General features: G+C 39.8%; 1 protein-coding gene across 26 annotated transcripts in view; it reads right to left on the bottom strand.

Moving 5' to 3' along the window:
• The window catches only part of DTNA (dystrobrevin alpha), a 419,063-nt gene that overhangs the window by 81,486 nt on the left and 324,280 nt on the right, over positions 1–13,297 (bottom strand). For all 26 annotated transcript variants that reach the window (XM_070452810.1, XM_070452805.1, XM_070452802.1 and 23 more), the window contains 2 exons: positions 10,474–10,559; positions 3,031–3,185 (listed from right to left, as the gene is read on the bottom strand). In XM_070452810.1, coding sequence (XP_070308911.1) covers positions 3,031–3,185; positions 10,474–10,559 — 241 coding nt within the window. The remainder of the gene's footprint in view (positions 1–3,030; positions 3,186–10,473; positions 10,560–13,297) is intronic.

Genomic DNA, 13,297 nt, shown 5'->3' with positions numbered 1-13,297 from the left:
TTTGCAACCCCATGGACTGTTCCCTGCCAGGCTCCTCTGTCTATGGGATTCTCCAGGCAAGAAGACTGGAGTGGGTTGCTATTTCCTTCTCCAAAGAAGTTCTGCTAATACATGAGATTTCAGTAGTATAAGTGACAAAAAATTTACAAGCAAAATCACTAGTTTACTTAAAAATCTGAATTAGAATAGCAAGGTAGCTGGGATAGCTTTATATTTTTTAGATAAGAAATCAGCCCTGAAGAGCTATAGTAACTTTTCAAGGCTTAAATCTTACACTTGTCCTTGTAATTTACAAAATAGCTGTTTTGGTATCCTTTTATTAATTTTTTTTTTATTGGTAGATATATTTAGTTATTTACCTCATAATGCTGGGCTTCACTGATAGCTCAGTGAGTAAAGAATCCTCCTGCAATGCAGGAGACACAGGAAATGTGGGTTCCATCACTGGGTCGGGAACATTCCCTGGAGGAGGGTGTGGCAACCCACTCCAGCATTCCTGCCTGGAGAATCCCATGGACAGAGGAGCCTGGTGGGCTCCAGTTCAAAGGGTTGCAAAGAGTCGGACATGACTGAGCAACTACGCATACACACACCTCATCATACTAAATAACTTAAGCTTTTATAGGATGGCTGTTCACATTATTATTGTTAATAATTTTAGTTTTTAAAGGCTTTATTGAATTTGTTACAATATTGCTTCTGTTTCATGTTTTGGTTTTTTGGCCACAAGGCATGTGTGATCTTAGCTCCCGACCAGGGATCAAACCCGCACACCATGCAGTGGGAGGTGAAATCTCAAACACTGGACCTCCAGGAACATCCCTAGCATTATTATTAAAAGAGAAATGATATAAAGAATAAGTAATGAGACCGTACTTTTTAAAAAGCTACTACAATTCATATGTCTAAAATAATACTGTGTTTTAAAACAATCACTTGGGGTGACTTTCCAACTAAGCAATTAAAACAATTTTGGAATTTCATCATTCAAGCTGCTGCTATAGCCAGCTTATGAAGCACAAAAACAAACTGGTCTTATTATTTATTTATGTTGCCTCTATTTCTACTTCACATGGTTTTATCCATTTTGACCTTTCATTGTACTGGCTTAAAATCACTCCTGGAAGTAAAACAAAGACACTATGATTTCAACATATAAAAATGTTTCATCATTGAGGGTGTGTAAAAGATTATATAATGAAAAATATCTAGGATACTTCATTTTGATCAATGGCAACACCTATATAATTCTTCTTGAATATATAAAATCCTATTAGATTTAAAACGTCCTATTATTGTGGCTGACTTTAATGAGAAATAAATACTCCAAGGTATTAGCATATTTCCTGAGGCTTCTATAATGCGCTAAAATCAACAAATGTACAAACAAACAAGTAAATCCAGGGAAGGAGAGTTTAGCCTGGGGTTTAATGCAAGAGGCCAGGCAATCAAGGATGATGAGGAAAGAGACCTGAGACAATTAGAGGTGAAACTAGCAGGACTTAGCGATCAATGAGACGTTCTGCGTGAAGGAGCTGTATAGGTGAATGGATCCATTCTGATGTCACCAGCTTGAAAGGGAAATACAGAGGAGCATGCTTAGTTGGGGACAGAGATCGGGTAGCTATGCCAGCCTGGGGGTGGGGGCATGGAAAAGGTCAGCAAGGCTTCTTGAGTGAGGTTCTCAGGGAGTAGAGTTGATACTTAGCGTATCAAACTATCCCTTCTCTTCTTGAGTGTATGGATACATTGATGACTCTATATACATCCTTGACCTGCAGGGGTGCCTGAGGCATTTCTGACCTCTTAGATCATCAAGTAAAGAGAGCTGAGGTTCTCTAGCTGGACAGTAAATGCAGCTGTTTAGTGGCTGCTAGGCACTGTTTGCTTATGTAAAGGGCCAAATATGTCACATACTTGGTGAGTCTGGATTTTTAAAAATTGTAAACAAACCTTCAGTTTATGGATTTCTAAACTTCTACCATGCGTGCTGGAGAATAGTTCTAGACATGTAGATTTTCTACAAGAATGGACAGACATAGACATGGATAGCCCTCCAAACTACGCAGCTTCCTTCAGCTGACTTGCTCCATGCCCAGTTAAGACATGTGGCTCTGAACCCCAACTTGGTGGATGATTGAGGGCCTCCCAGATCCCACAGGGCATGTGCTGAGATTCCTTTTTGTCTCCTTTGCTAAACACTGATGAAACTTAGTGCTGGGTCAGACTTGGGTTTTATGTGAGGCTGAGTGACAATTCAGCACTTTAGATAACATGGTCATAACAAATGATTCGGAGGGTTAGGGTTGTTGTTGTTTAGTCGCTACACTGTGCCTGACTCTGCGACCCCATGGACTGTAGCCCACTAGGCTCTCATAGAAGTCCATGGGATTTCCCAGGCAAGAATACTGGAGTGGGTTGCCATTTCCCTCTCCGAGGGATCTTGCTGACCCAGGGATTGAACCCATGTCTCCTGCACTGGCAGGCCAGTTCTTTACTGCTGAGCCACAAAGGAAGCTCATAGGGTTGTTGCTGCTAAGACACTTCAGTCATGTCCTACTCTGTGCAACCCCATAGACAGCAGCCCACCAGGCTCCCCCGTCCCTGGGATTCTCCAGGCAAGAACACTGGAGTGGGTTGCCATTGCCTTCTCCACTGCATGAAAGTGAAAAGTGAAAGTGAAGTTGCTCAGTTGTATCCGACTCAGCAACCCCATGGACTGCAGCCTATCAGGCCCCTCCGTCCACGGGATTTTCCAGGCAAGAGTACTGGAGTGGGGTGCCATAGGGTTGTTAGTAGAGATCAAATTAGACAGTGCAAATAAAGAATTCTGCCTGATGCTGGCTCAAGGTCAGGAAGCACCACCTATTATTACCCAGATGTGCTGCAATGCACTCAGTTACTGACTCAGAAGTCATTTGTCAGAAGCTGGAAGACACACTACAGGTTATGATGAAGAAATAGAGACTTGGAGTGACACACGAGACAGCACCCGCTGAGAGATACTCCCTTAAACAAGTTGATTGCTACCTGTTGAGAGAAACAGGATCTCGCTGACTGTTCTGTGTAACCGAATGAAGGACCTTCGAAAACTGCCGTGGGTAGCTTGAGAACTTCCCGTAGGAACTGATCGTATCGTCCATAAACCATCACCCCGCTGGAGTCAGAAATCATTGAGAAAATATCTGATGGATGGAAAAGGAAAGATATTTATTCATCACATAAAGATTTCCCACTGTTTTAGCTCAACATATCTACTGCAGATAACAAAAAATGTGGCAGAAATTAAACATAGACTTTATTATGAAAGAATAATACAAAAGCTAATTTTTATGCTGAGCTATTCTTGGCATGGTGTTTTCTCTGGTATCTTTTTGTAAATGATTTTGGCACATAGCATTAACTAGCAATTTGGATAAAATTAGCATATTTTGATAGGACAGAGAACATCTCATTTTTAGTTTGAGGTCAATTATCAACTCATACACATACTCAATGGGAGGAATTTTGTATGTGTGAGAAATATGCTGACTTCTTTTGAAATACATAATGAAAATTTTACTATAATGTGAGGGTTTGTGCATATGTAGCAAGGTAGCTATTTACCTGTCTATGAAAGTGTTAGTTTGCTTAGTCGTGTCCAGCTGTTTGCAACCCCGTGGACTGTAGCCCATCAGTCTCCTCTGTCCATGGGATTCTCCAGACAGTAATGCTGAACGGCAGCCCACTCCAGTATTATTGCCTGGAGGATCCCATGGACAGAGGAGCCTGGCATAGTGTCACCAAAACTTTTGGGTTTTGGTTTAAGATACGGAAAAATGAAAGACATATAGGGATAAGGATGCAATGAAAACACGTGATTAACTTCTCACAGAAGTAGAAAACTTCCTATAAATCACAGTGTTCTGGCTGGAAGGCAACTGATTTACAGGGAAGGGTCTTTAGGCTCATGCAGTCAAGAGGAAGCCTGGCCTTGCCGATGTTCAGTGAGGTAAAGTCAGGGATCCAGATTCTTCTCCGCAGAGCCACTAGCTTTATTGGACCTCTTTTCTTCAGTTTTTGCCACTAAGTGCACTTAATGAATATTCATGGCATAATTTCCCAAAGTACTCTGTAATTCCTCTGTGGAAATCACTATTGGAAGAAAAGGGTTGGCTATTATATGGTGTGTCGCCGTGCTGGATTGCAACGAGGCCAGCACAGCTGCTGGGATAAACTGTTATAAAGTCAACATGCTACCTCTGTTCATTTTGGACTTAATTTTCCAAGGTCAAAATGTAATCTGGGGACATTGTTTCACACCCCAGTCAGATGTTCAGCATATTACAGGCTTTTATTGGATTATGTTTTGAGGACGTGAACTGGCTCTCTTTTTTTAAAAATACTCCACTTACAAATGATTTCTATTGTGTTTCCAATAGTTAATCAGTTATAAAGCTACAGATATTCTACATGAGCACCAAAAATTAATGATGTTCTCACTTATTTTCACAATGTTGTTATAGTGAATTTCATCTCATGCTTCATTATAACTAGCCCAAAAAAGAAGTTGCCAACAGAAAAAAAAAAAGTAACAAAACAAAACCAAAACCCTTTTATGTAATTGCAAAGATAGAAACTCAAAAATTCCAATCCAAAGGAGGAAAAAGAAGCCTTGAAGAAGTAAATGTACTTTCATATTAGAACTGCCATCTTGTTTATTTGGGGACAATTTGGCTAATTATAATCTTGTCATCCTGATGATCTTCTAGACCTGGAATTTCTAGGCCAGGGCACATTTTTTAAAAAAATATTTATTTATTTATTTTTATTTCTGGCTGTGCTAGGTCTTTGTTGCTGTGCGGGCTTTTCTCTAGTTGCAGTGAGCAGGGGCACATTTTTTAAAAGGAGGTTAGGCTTTTCAAATCCACACTGAAATAATTTAAACATCTCTAACTACAGTAAAACTTGAAGGGCACCAACAGTGACCTTTCACAAATGTGAAGCTAATATTAAACTCATTTGTACTGAAGAAATTCTACTAAGTAATAGCCAAACTAGGGCTATTCACTGGGACTAAAGTGAAGTGGCTGTTAATGGCCAGTCAGGTTTTTAAAAAGAAATGAGGGGGCACAATATGGTAGGTGTTTGTACCTTAATTTGGAGACCTCTGTGTCTCTCTCCATATATATATATACATATGTATGCAGATACATATAATATGCTTATGACATGAAATATACATATAGCTATACAATATAGAGGGCTATTTCAAGGATTAAACCAGTTACTAGATGAAAAGCAACTGTGTATGCTTGGCACCTAGTATACAGTACAGAAATGTTATATCTTTTTCTTATTGATTTCATATCACACTTTTCTGCCACTCACCTTGTATGTTTAGATGCTGCCTCCCCACTAGGATTGTTCTATAAGGTTCCAAATCATATTTTAAATTACCTGTGTGTTTCCTACAGCTCCACACAATGTTACTTTAGAAGAACTTACATTCGTGGATTTATTAAACTAAAATTAACTTGGCACATAATAAACATGTGAAATTGTGCTAAGCCATGGATACACAGGGAAATCAGGACTTAGCTCTTGCCCCTGGGAGGTCCTGGTCTAATGGGGACGACAGAGACATGCTTACATCATGGGTGAAGCGACATCACACGTGGTAACAAGGTGGTGTGAGCAGAGGAACAGTGGGGTGTACGGGTGTGACAGGAGCTCAGAGACGGGATTCCCAGAGGGAGGAGGGAGGCAGGGAAGATTTCCTTACTAAGGGGACTTGCAGGCCAAGTGTACAGGACAATGAGTGATGAGAAAGATCCTGAAGAACTAAAGGCAGCCCAATGGGTTAGAAATATTACCCTGGGGATAGGCTTGGAGGCAGAACAACCTATTCATTAATAGAAACTCAGGAAATACAAGGTGTTTGCCATAATGATAGTTTTTAAATAAACCAAGTCCTCTTTAGAAGCTTTAGAACAGCACCTGACATTCCAGGCTCATGCCACTGGATTAAGAAATCTTTAAGATCCTTAACAGCGATAATCAGATCAAAGATATTTTGACAGAAAAGGAGTATATTACATTAGGTCAGTTTACGTATAGGGCTCTGTGTCCCACGCCTGCAGGGGGCGCCCTCACACGCTCTGCCGCCTGAGGGTACCTGAAGAACACCCTGTATATTGGCTCCTGGTGGCCCTGAGTATTGGAAACTGGGGTACAACGTGGGGGGTTCTTGTCCCTTTTAATGCATTTAAAGCAACATTTAAAACAGCTTCAAATTTTCTGCTGTTTTCTGCTTTTTTGCTTTTTAAAATTTCTAAATTATTTTCAGCCAATTACTCTTGCCCCGTGTTCCCCAAATGAAGGGGCTAGTTGGCATGGACTAAATCTTTCTCATCCCTGTGGACAAAAACAGAAAAACTACCCGACTAGCACAGTTGTCATACTGGCTTAAAGGGAATTAGAATTTAAAGAAGGAAAAATAAATCTCTCAAATTCTGAGACATTCCATATCCTTTCATTTTATTTTCTTATTATATAAAGCAATGCTTATTACATTATTACCCTGCCTGTTTTATGACTAAATGGAAGCCAGCAAAAGGAGACTAAAGAAAATCCTTGATTCTGCTCACCAAGTCAGCCATGGCTGTCTGTGGGTGGAATTGCCCATATTTCCTCATTCAGTCAATGGTTATCTAAGGTGACTAAGGACATTCACTTTTTATTAATACAAATTTTGGAGAGGTTCTACCAGCCAAATTGCTTTTAGCTAAATTGCTTTTGGTCAAATTGCTTTCAACTGACTTAGCTGGGAACCATTAAAACTACCTTCATGGGATTAACTATTCAAAGAGTGACTCCTCAGTCAGAGAACAGGGACACCACACTCAGTGATTCAGGTCTGGGGGGAAGGCAACGTGATATGTTGTGATCACACAGTCTGTTTTTCTACAGAATTTGTGACTCTCTGCAGCTTTTTTCTTTCATTTTTTCTTTTTGATTGGGACCATTTTTATAAGGCTTTATTGGATTTGTTACAATGTTGCTTCTGCTGCTTATGTTCTGGTTTTTTGTCCTGGGGGCATGTGGGATCTTAGCTCTCTGACCAGGGATGGAGCTCACACCGCCTGCATTGGAAGTTAAGTCTTAGCCACTGGACTACAAGAGATGTCTCTGCAGCTTATTCTTGCAGACTGGAGAGCACAGCTTTCTTCCAACGGCACTCATGCATCTGTGACTTCTTTCACTAAGCTGCAGAGGATTGGCTTTGGCCACTGGAGAGCATGCATGCTTTGCTCACTGACCGTAGGTATCTGGTGAATGATGGGGTAGAGTGAGGAAACAGCCCTGGAGCAGTTATTAATATATTGTTTGTTTTGAATTCCTGGACTTTCAAGAGAATTTTGTGGGATTCAACGACCGGCAAATATCTGCTCAAACAGTTAGTTAACGTCTGAGTTTTGTAATTGTGCCAATGTTGTTTGTTGCTGATGTAACAACCTTTCCCTTCATCTTTATTGGCCCCAGACTTCTTCCTGGGCTAAGAGACAGCAGAGACCCTTCTCAGCCCAGGAGATCAGAATGACTGGAAGACTCCATGACTATCATGGGCATTGCTTTCCCCTCTCTAGGAATTGATATAGTAAGTGGTCTGTGATGCCACCCTGGCCATGAGACTTAAGCGCCAGGGACCTCTGGAGTGGGTGTGACTCCTGAAACTGTTGTACCCTGCTTTACCCTCAGAAGAAGGATAACATCTGACACAGAGGACAGCCAAGCAGAAACATGGAAGGCATTTGGGTCCTTGATGGTATAGAATCAACCTGGCTCATGAGAGGCTCTTAGGAGTTCTGAAATACAGAAACCTGGTTTCTTAGTTTTCCTCAAACTTATTTTTTCATTTAATTTTTTAAATTAGAGGATAATTACTTTACAATACTGTGATTTTTTTTTTTTTTTTTGCCATACATCAACATGAAATGGCATTAGGTATATATATATATATATATATATCCCTTCCCTCTGGAACCTCCATCCCACCCCTCTAGGTTGTCACAGAGCACTGGCTTTGGATTCCTTATTTTATTAAAAGACCCTTTTGTCCACATACCTAAGATTGAATAAGTATTTGGAAGTGTTTCTTAAGACTTTGAAAAAAATTTTGCTACTGTTCTCAGCATAAGTGGCCAATGGTGACATGAAGTCAGTAGGCAAGACCCTTGTGAGTTTCTTCCTCTGCCCTGGTTCCTTTTGCTAAATGTTCTTTTTCCCAGCCTAATCCTGAAGTGAATGTCTTAGGGATTACGCTGTTATTTTTTAAATTTTTTATTTTTTGAAAGTTTTTTTTTTTTTTAAAGGAGATTTTTTTTTCTGCCACTTTCTGACTGAGCGGTTATCCTCAATCAAGCACTGGAATGGTTTTCTAATTTTTTACATCTTTCAGGTGAACCGAAGGTAATCTAAACTGGGCCTTATGAGAGTCTGCTTGGGCTTCTCTGAATCTTGACAGCATTTGGCTGGTCCATGAAAGAAGTTTCCTGGGAGAGAGGGAAGATGTGTGGTTACGTGGGGTTTCCCTGTACTGTCCCCTTATCCATCGCTTTAATGACATAACTCTTCTTGGGGTATGTCTGGGGAAATGCCAAAGAAAAAAAGTTTTTATTCCTGTATTTGTCTTTATTATTCCTCAGTGCATCAAGAAGCAAGAGCTTACATTCAGCAGCTGACATACAACAGGTTGACAAAAAAGCCTAGAGGCTCTGTGAGTCCCAGATGCTTGCAGCCAGTAGGGTAGGTACCCAATTGGTATCTAACAAAATCCCCAAATTTAGGATGGAGAAGGAAGCTGAGAACTAAAGAAGCAATAATTTCCACGGGATAACTCAGTGAATTATTCACAAAGCTGGGCCTGTAACTTGAGGCTCCCAGTTCCTAAGAGAGTGTGTTTTCTCATAGGGCATTATAACTCAGACTCAAAATACTTAGGGGAAGAGAAAAGGTTACATGGTAATTTTTCTTTGAAACAGTCACATATACAGAATTTTAAACTAGTTAGAAACGAAAATTCTTGCCCTAACCCCCGAAAATTCTTGCCCTAACCCCCATTCACTTTAGGCCTACTGAATCAGAAACTCTGGGAATGAGACCCAGAAATTTATTTTTTAAAAGCCTGCCAGGTGATTGCATACATACTGAACTTAGAGAGCCACTGATGTACGGAAAAAAGTTAGGGTTCAATTCCTGGTACCATCTGTGATTAACTCTCCAAGTCTCAGCTTCTTTACCTAAAACATGCCAACTAAGCAAAAAATTCCCACTGTTTTGATGGTTAAAAAACTACAACATTTAATGACAAAACGTACACAAAAGGCCCCAAATCACTCAATGCCCTTTAGCTGTCATGTCTCTATTGGCATCAGTTCATTCGCAGTCTATGGTTTCTGCATGTAATTCCTCTGCCTACACCCTGGCAACATCTTCCTTGGAACTGTTCAAGTGCCTAGTGATTTGAACAACACTGACTGAGAAGAATGAGGAAACGTGCTGGGAACCTTGGCTTGAGATGACCGAAAAAAGAAGGTTTCCTAATACGGCCTTGATCTCCTATGGTGATGGACTTAACTTGTGAGGCAGTTTTGTACCATGAACATGAGAGAATGTATATTTTACCTTGGTGTCATGAACAGTCTAACTGGTGATACTTAACAGGTTGTAAATAATAATAATCCATACCTAGAAGGAGAACATTCATTCCATTGACATTTATCTAAGATGAAAATATTTTTAGGATAAAACCCAAAGATCAATGAACATTACATTTCTTTTCTTTCTTTTTTTTCCTGAATATTTCCAGGGACTTAATGTCTAGGAATAAGTCAGTTCGATTGAACCAGCAGAGAAAACCAGAAGAAAGTGGTTCAGATTCCAAATTATGCTCTTTCCAAAGCTGAACCCCCTTGAGTCTGCTCAAAGGCAGGGATAATAATATTAAAGACCATCCTCCTTCTCTTGTGAATTAAAACTGCATTTCCCTAGGCAACCAGGTACAGTTGCTGAAAGAGAGCTTGCTCATCTGGAAAATGAATCCGAGTAGTCATTTCCATATGTGCCTTTAGTCACTGCAGACATTGGCCCACGGCAATAGAATTATAATGTAGATCACCTTTGGGGTGCCCCAGAGTAACAATCACACCTGCTAAGGTATTACAGGTAGGACCCACACCTTCACCAAAGAGATGCTGCTGCTCACATTGCTAATCTACTGCCTACACATGCCATGGCCACAGTAAGAAGTCACTAGACTTGGACAAGCTCAGTCCTCTGTACATTAGTTCATTACATTGAACATCATATTTCAAATAACTCTCATAGGATGAGGAAAGTCATGGATGGTCAGGGGAACCTGGTAGGAAGCGGGTAGAGAAAAAAGCGGCATATGGAAGGGGTGAGCAAAGAGAGATGCAGAGAATAACTTACATCTTAACTTGTCCATGATCTTCCCTCCACACAACGTGGCTAAAGCCATTTTGACAGCAAATACTGAAATTTTACCATGGCCTTCCCTGTTTAATGATAAAAGAAAAAAAATAGAGAGAGATGTCATTTGAAGAACTTACAATAACTTGGTTTGACATTTTCTGTTGTGCAGAAATCATAGGACATTGGAGTTGTGTGTATTATGTAAACATATCCACTTTAAGAAATGTTATGAATACAATTCAACACACACTTCTGAAAAACTGTCTCTTTGATATTTCCTTTATTCAAAAGATAGCAGCATCTAATCTATCTAACTTAAAGATTTATTCTTTGTCTATAGCACTTGCTCAAAGGATGGACTGGTAGCCATTCATTTACTGTGAATGAAAATTACAGAGCATTCTTTTTACTTTGGCTTTCATGAAATAATTTTATACACGATGTTGTCACCATCTCTATAATTTATTTAAACAAAACTTCAGAAAAATCTCTTTTTTTGGGGGGGGGTGTCAGATAATTTCTGAACTTTGTTAGGGTAAATATGGAGACTTTTCATTAACATTCTTTTTCGTCCATCATTTTATACCCACAAGCCACCTGTCTTCATGTGATACATTTACTTTTCAAAGGAAGTTAGTATTTCAAAGGGGCAAGAGCAAGAGCTCTTTTGAATAGGTTTCCTACCAAATCTTCCTTGATTCAAGAAGTGAAACTAACTTCTCCTAAACAAAATGTGATATAAAGGACATAGGGTAAGAAGTAGAAAATTTCAGCTAAATGATTTTTTTTCCAGCTGGAATAAACTTTATTCCTAAAGCCTTGGAACCAAAAAGTGTGGTAGTTGCTGGTGTTAAGAATGATCAAAAGAGTTAATTAAACTAATAAAGTATGTATTGACAAGGGTTTAGCATATAGAAAAAATAATTTATATGAATAAGACTCACATATCTGACATATTAGAAGAATAAGACATAATAAATGATTGTGTCCTTGTTCTTTGCTAGGCTCCAGAAGGGGATCATTTGTTATTCATCTGTTATTCATCTTTGTTGCTGTCATTCTTAGTGTAGTACCTGAAACAAGAGCTAGCCAGAATGCAAAACTGACCCAATCCTATGCTAGTGACTCTCCTATTTATATCTCTAAGCCTAAGCACCAGACTTACATAATTACATATTGGAAATCTTCACTTGATACTCCTCCATTCAAAGTAGAACTCACCGTCTTTTCAGAACCTTCCCATAATACTCCAATCAACTTAACTATTAACTTGTGCTTCCTCTTACAGCCTCTCTTTTCGGTTGTCAGCATCACCATGTACCTAATTACCTAGAAATGAATTCTGGGGAAAAGGTCACCCTTGACTTTTTGCTCTTCCTCAATTCAGTACCACTCAAATAAATGTTTGAGGGACTCAGATATACGCACTTCACTGTATGTTAAACCCACTTCCTTCTTTCCCTCCTGACTGCCATGCTTCTATTAGCTCTTCCTTTAACATGGTAATAACTTCTTCAATTATCTCTCTGCCTGCACACTCATATGACAGATCTGACCATACTACAGTCAGAGTTTTCTCTTCGAGGTTCTACATCCATGGATTTAACCACCCGCAGGTGGATACAGAGGATGTCTGTAAGAGATTTAGAAATCCCAGATTTTGGTGTCAGTAGGGGGTCCTAGAACCAAACCCCTTGGGACCCACAGTATTTCATTATTTAAAACCACGTTGCCTTCATTTGCCCACAGAGGATAGTTCTAGCCTTGTCTGTTTTCTCCAGTCTCATCTGCTACCATTCCGTTCATTCTACACCACGGTCCCTGTTTAATGCCCCTGTTCCCCCCACCAGGGTCTGCCCAGGGCTCTCCCACCCATCCATGAAGTCTCAGCTCAGTATCACTGTTCACTCTGCTCCAAAAACAGTTCTTCCCCTGGAGGTGGAAGCTCTCTCTCTCCCCTTCACTCCTTCTTTTTTGCCATTACAGTTTTATTGCAAAGGACACAGGCCAGGATGAGCCTCGTGGAGAGACACAGGGATGGGCCGTCTTTCACAGTGTCAGAGCAGGTTACCTATTTATTATTGGGTACCTGTCACTCACCTATCACTGAGTGACCTTGATTTATTTATTTACAAGTCCACGTTTGATTCGACTCCACACTGTGGGATCCTTGGGGGCATAAATCATGTTCCCTCAATTAGCTGAATTCCCAGTGCCTCACACTTTGTCTCACATTGTGTTAGAGAACAATAAATGTCTTATATTAATTAATGACTATTAATCATTACAATAATTGTCCTAGAATTTTGATTGGCCACTCATTAAGTTGTTCAGTAATTTTAGAGCTGGTAGCTATGACAAAAATGCAATGATTTTGTAAAAACCACCTCATTCAAAATTATTCCATGTCCCCTGCATTCCCAATTGCATGGATACCTGGAAGTATCAACAATTTTATTTTAGGAAGTAATCAGCTTCTTTTCCTAAGCTGAAATATGGTTCAAGAAATAACTGGGGAGTCTACAAAGTGTGAAGAACAGACATAATAGAGTGATAAAGTGGTCTTCAAAATGCAGAGAGATTTAGGAGTATTCTATACAAGACTTCAAGAGCAAGTACAAGTTTCTTTCAAATCAGAGAGAACAATTTAACTCAAGAAAGAGGATAGACTACAGATGATGCTGGAGCAGAGAGCTCTCCAGAGTATGAAGTGATGGTAGCTCATGGGTGAATTCTTAAACCTTAGCTTTTAATGAATAAGATCCTAGGGAGATACCAGTCTTGTATTGTCCCTGAAAATGCAAGATGGATGCTATTATAT

This window comes from Odocoileus virginianus, chromosome 22 (assembly GCF_023699985.2).
Source record: "Odocoileus virginianus isolate 20LAN1187 ecotype Illinois chromosome 22, Ovbor_1.2, whole genome shotgun sequence".
NCBI classification, from domain to species: Eukaryota; Metazoa; Chordata; class Mammalia; order Artiodactyla; family Cervidae; genus Odocoileus; species Odocoileus virginianus.
Note: the sequence above shows the minus strand (reverse complement) of the source record. Positions and strands in the feature narration are given on the sequence as shown.